The sequence below is a fragment of the Mauremys mutica genome, chromosome 13 (genome assembly GCF_020497125.1).
Source record: "Mauremys mutica isolate MM-2020 ecotype Southern chromosome 13, ASM2049712v1, whole genome shotgun sequence".
NCBI classification, from domain to species: domain Eukaryota; kingdom Metazoa; phylum Chordata; order Testudines; family Geoemydidae; genus Mauremys; species Mauremys mutica.
In genome coordinates, this window is record NC_059084.1 from 49025805 (window position 1) to 49031253 (window position 5449).

Genomic DNA, 5449 nt, shown 5'->3' on the forward strand with positions numbered 1-5449 from the left:
TGTGGGGGCTGACAGCTCGCGACCCCCAGTAATAACCTCGTGACCCCCTGAGGGGTCCCAACTGCCAGTTTGAGAACCCCTGGGTTAATTTAATTTTAGCACCCTATCTCCATTCACATGCTTGTGCTATTTTGAGCATTTCAGTTTTCACAACATAGGCTCATCCCAGATTCTGGAACAAGCTCAAATGCTCAGTTTGTGGAGTATGTACATAAGTTATATGAAAGACAAACCCACAGTAACCGTCTCCAGTTTGTGAGGGACCACATGGAGCCAGTCTCTAGGAAACAGGTAAATGCATGGAGATTAAGTCCATTAATGGCTATTAGCCAGGATGGGTAAGGAATGGTGTCCCTAGGCTCTGTTTCTCAGAGAGTGGAGATGGATGGCAGGAGAGAGATCACTTGATCATTACCTGTTAGGTTCACTCCCTCTGGGGCACTTGTCATTGGCCACTGTTGGTAGACAGGATACTGAGCTGGATGGACCTTTGGTCTGACCCAGTATGGCCATTCTTATGTTCTTATGTTCTAAGCTAAATGAACCCAAAGTTATGGAGACAGGTATGAGACAAGGAAGCCAGCAGAGTATCAGAAACCTGGGAAAATCTCTGACTGGATGGGCTTAGGCGTTTGGTCACAAGCTGAGGTGGTTCAAAAGTTTTGGATTTTTTTTAAGCAGAATTTTTTTATTGTTTCTTTAAACAAACAAACACAGCAAGTAGCAAATATTGGGCCACACTCTTCTGAAACCCAGGTTTTGGCAGACTAATCTCACAACACATTTTGAAGGAAAGCAGACATTGTCCATGATTTTTTTCTGCTTTTTAAAAACCTTGAGTTTTCAGTCCAAAAAAAGTTTTGACAGAAAATATTTGTCCAACCCTTTTAATGAGCTTTGGTGCCTTTTAGCACTAGCTGATGCTGGGAACCAGTGATACCTTTTTAAATGTTTATTTTTCCCGGGGGGGGGCAAGTGGGGCTATTTGCCCGAGACCCCACAGGGGCTCCCATGAGAATATACTAGTCTATAGTATTGCAACTTATTTTTATGGAAGGGGCCCATGAAATTGCTTTTCCCCAGGCCCCCGGAATCCTCTAGGCAGCCCTGGCATCAATTAGTGGATCCATTTATCGTGCCCAGATGAGATGCAATAAATTGATCCCTGATACATCGAACACTACTCGCCGATCTGGGGGGTTGTACAGACGCACCCTTCGTCTCTTTGACTGGGTGAAGCCACTTTAGCTCAGCATGGTCAGTCTGCAGGTGGAATCTGTGTCCCCAGATGTATGGGCGTAACTTCTCCAGAGCGTACACAATGGCATAACATTCCTGAGACAGACCAGTGGCTTTCCCTCTCAGGGCAGGTCTTCACCACCTGCTGGATTGGCAGGTCGGGATTGATCTATCAGGGCTTGATTTATTACAGGGGTCCCCAACGCGGTGCCCGCGTGCACCATGGTGCCCATGGGGGCATCTAAATGTGCCTGCATCCTAGACGGTGGTTGAGCACCCGCCGAAATGCCGCTGAAATTCGGTGGCATTTTGGTGGTGACACCTCTGGATGACAGCACTTGATCTAGATCAGGGGTCTCAAACATGCGGCCCAGGGGAGCTCCGCAGGGGCCCCCAAGAGAAGAGCGGAGGCTCCCACCTCCGCCCCTCTCCTGGAGCCTCAGCGTCTCCGGCGGGGCCTCTGAGCCCCGCCCCACTCAGAGCGGCGTGGGGAGGGGGCGGGGCAGCTGCCTCCGCTCGGCGTGGAGCTCACAGCCCCGCCCCCTCCCCACGCGGCTCTGAGCGGGACGGAGCTCAGGCCTCGCCGGAGACGCGCTCGGGTAAGGGGGGGGGGAAAGCGGGACCCGCCGGGGCCGGGCCGGGGGAAGGGAAGTGGGACCCGCCGGGGCCGGGCCGTGGGGGGGGGGGAAGGGACGCGGGACCCGCCGGGGCCGGGCCGTGGGGGAAGGGAAGCGAGACCCGCCGGGCCGGGGGGTGGGGGAGGGAAGCGGGACCCGCTGGGGCCGGGCCGGGGGAAGGGAAGCGGGACCGGCCGGGCTGGGGGGGGGAAGGGAAGCGAGACCCGCCGGGGCTGGGCCGGGCCGGGCCGGGGGGCATGGGCGGCAGGTTATATACTTGTGTGGGGCCCGGGCCCCAGCAATATTCAGGGCTGGGCGCCCTGCTCCAGCAATATTTGGAGCTGGGTCTCTTCCCGCCCCCCCCCCCCCCGGTCCTGCCTGGATCGGCCCCGGCCACCGCAGGTCTCCCCCCGCCGCCGCGACCCTGCCTGGAGCAGGTCCCAGCCCCCGCCTGCCACCCCCCCTCCGCGTGTTCCCCCCCCTCCGCCGCGTTGTGTTGCGTCCCTGCCTGACAGAACGCAGCGCGCCTCTCCCCTGCCTGCTGCCCGGAGGGCTCCCAGCAGATTTGCTGTCTGCTGCCGCAGGGTCCTAGTGCCTGCCCTCCGCCAGTACTGGCAAGGCAGGCTGCCCTTACCCTGAGCCTCTCCAACCCCAAACCCTCAGCCCCAGCCAGAGCCCTCATTCCCCCCGCACCCTAATCCTCAGCCCCAGCCCTGAGCACCCCCACATCATGAACCCCTCATCCCCCTGCACCCTAATCCTCAGCCCCAGCCAGAGCCCTCATCCCCCCACACCCTAATCCTCTGCCCCAGCCCTGAGCGCCCCCACATCATGAACCCCTCATCCCCCCACACCCTAATCCTCTGCCCCAGCCCTGAGCGCCCCCACATCATGAACCCCTCATCCACAGCCCTCACCCCACACTCCAAACCTATTCCCTAGCCCTGAGCCCCCTCGCATCATGAACCCCTCATCCACAGCCCTCACCCCACACTCCAAACCTCTTCCCTAGCCCTGAGCCCCCTCCTGCATCATGTACCCCTCACCCTCAGCCCCACAGCCCTCACCCCTGCACTCCCTCCTATCCCCAAACTCCGTCCCAAAGCCTGCACCCCCCACCCCCTGCCGCAGCCTGGAGCCTGCATCGAGCACAGAGCCTGCATCCAGACCCCCTCCCCCACCCAAACTCCCTCCCAGAGCCTTAGGCAGTAAATCTAAGTGCGTGTTTTGTCCTTTGAGTGAGGTGCATTACTGAGTGTATATATTTATTAAAACTGCGCGTGCTTAGGGGAGGAGGTGGAGAAGAGACAGGGCAGGGGCGGGGCCTCATGGAAGGGGTGGATTGGGGGTGGGGCCAGGGGCAGCAAGGGGGCGTGTCAGTGATGCGGCCCTCGGGCCAATGCACTAGTCCTCATGCGGCCCTCGGGGTCATTTGAGTTTGAGACCCCTGATCTAGATCAGTGGTCCCCAACCTTTTTGTCTGTCACACACCAGATGAAGGACCATGGCAGCGGTTGAGCATCTGCAAAAATGCCACCGAATTTCTGCGGCATTTCAGTGGTGACGCCTCTCAATGATGTTGCTTGTTGGTGGCAAGCAGCATCATCGAGAGGCATCACTGCTGAAATGCTGGAGAAATTCGGCAGCATTTAGTCGGATGCTCGACCGCCAGCCAGGACGCTGGCACATTTAGATGCCGCCACGGGCACTGCGTTGGGGACCCCCTGGTCTAGATGGTGCTGGTCCTGCTATGGGTGCAGGGGACTGGACATGATGGCCTCTTGAGGTGCCTTCCAGTTCTTTGATTCTAAGTCTCATGTACGTGTGTAGATGTTCCTCTGTGTTTGTGGGTTTTTGTTTGTTTGTGTGTTTGGAGTAGAAGAAGGGGTGAGAATAGCTCTTACCATGGCAGTGCCTGAAGTGGAGCAATTACAGGTTGAATCATTGTAGAATGAAAACCAAATGGAGCCAAAGTCTCAGTTTCCCTGCTGCTGGAGGGGAAGTTTCTCAGGAGGATTGGCCAGGCCGTCACTGCTCAGACCCAGGGGACTGCGAACTGTGTCTCCGGGTGCTGCCTGGGCGGAGAGAGGAACAGATTTGAACAAGAAACTTCTCAACCTGTTTGCATATTCCCTTCCTTATAAGACACAAGCTTCTGCCCTTTGCGTTAGTCTTGAAGAAGAGAACTCACAGGACCCCTCACTCTGTGTTGTGAAGTGCCTGGGCTGGGGGATCATGTCTGTGCTTTTACCTAAGGGAGAAGTAAAATTAAGTAAAATGGGCAATGATTTCCCAGTGTCCGTGGGGTGAAAATAATCCACGAGCCGCTTGGGAAAGTCCCGGCGGTGCCACATCCCCAGGCTCAGCGGAGTGGGGTTTGTTCAGGCGCTGGGTGATCTCTGCCCACAGCCCCGCCCGGACTCTGAACGGCCCATTTCCATATCCAGCTCTCTGTGCCTCAGTCTCCCCACTCTGACCCAGGGGCTGGGATAGTTCCCGGCCTCCCAGCGGCGCTGTGGGGAGAAAGGCGATAACCGCGTGTGAAGGGCCGAGACGCCGCAGTGAGGGGCCCCCACACGGGTTAGAATGAACTAATCACCTTCCACTGCGTTAATCCGCTAAACGTCCCAGTTTGCTGAAAGGGCCAGAGCCTCCCTGGTGTAAATCCGGAGTAACTCGAGTCTAGCGGAAGCAGCTGCGGTGACTTTACACCAGCGGAGGATTTGGCCCCAGGAGCAATTCGCTCCATCCATTGGGTCTGATGCCAACCCCAATGCGCTTGTCCCGTTTACACTGACAGACGCTGCCCTGTGAGTCTGACACCGAGACGGGCCCCGGGGGAGCCAACGAGCCAGGGCTCCGAGGGGAGATCGACTCAGAACAGGACTCACTCCGGATTGGGGTTCACAGATGAAGCGGGGGATCTCTGCACCCAGCGGGGCTCTGGGCAGGAAGGGGAGACACATTGCCCGGGAACGGAAGGGTTAAAACTGCCGGGAGGTTTGTGTTACATTCACCCGGGTGCCGGGTCTCCTGTCCCAGCCCGGAGCGGTGTGTGTGTCACTGCTGCCCCCGCGCGGCTGCCGGGAGAAGCGCGATTCCGCAGCCTGGGTTTTTGTATGATCACAAACCGGTTTCGTGTCACTGTGTCTCGCACAGTAATAGCGGGCGGTGTCCTCGGGCTTCAGGCCGGTCATTTGCAGATACAGCTCACTCTTGGAATTATCCCTGGAGATGGTGAATCGGCCTTTCACTGAATCAGGGTAGTATTTATCACTCCCATCGTACCTTATAAAAGCGACCCATTCTAGTCCCTTGCCAGGAGCCTGCCGGACCCAGCTCATACTGTAGCTGCTCAAGGTGATCCCGGAGGCTTTGCAGGAGAGGCGGAGAGAGTCTCCGGGCTTTTTCACATCCCCGCCGGACTCCACCAGCTGCACCTGGGACCGGGCACCTGAGAATAAAGACAGGCCATTAATATCGGTATAAAAACAGCGGTAACACAATATTCTTCTAACGCTGCCAGTGACTCAGAGGACGAAAATACCTTCCAAAGCGGCTACAACGAAAATTACAAGGAGCAAAAATCCCAT

At 57.2% G+C, this 5449-nt stretch overlaps 1 gene segment (V, D, J or C); it reads right to left on the minus strand.

Annotated features, from left to right (window-relative positions):
* Positions 1 to 3801: 3801 nt before the first annotated feature.
* Positions 3802 to 5449, minus strand: LOC123348463. The segment is given in 3 exon segments: positions 3802 to 3931; positions 4988 to 5310; positions 5404 to 5449. Coding segments are annotated over 3 exon segments (468 nt in total).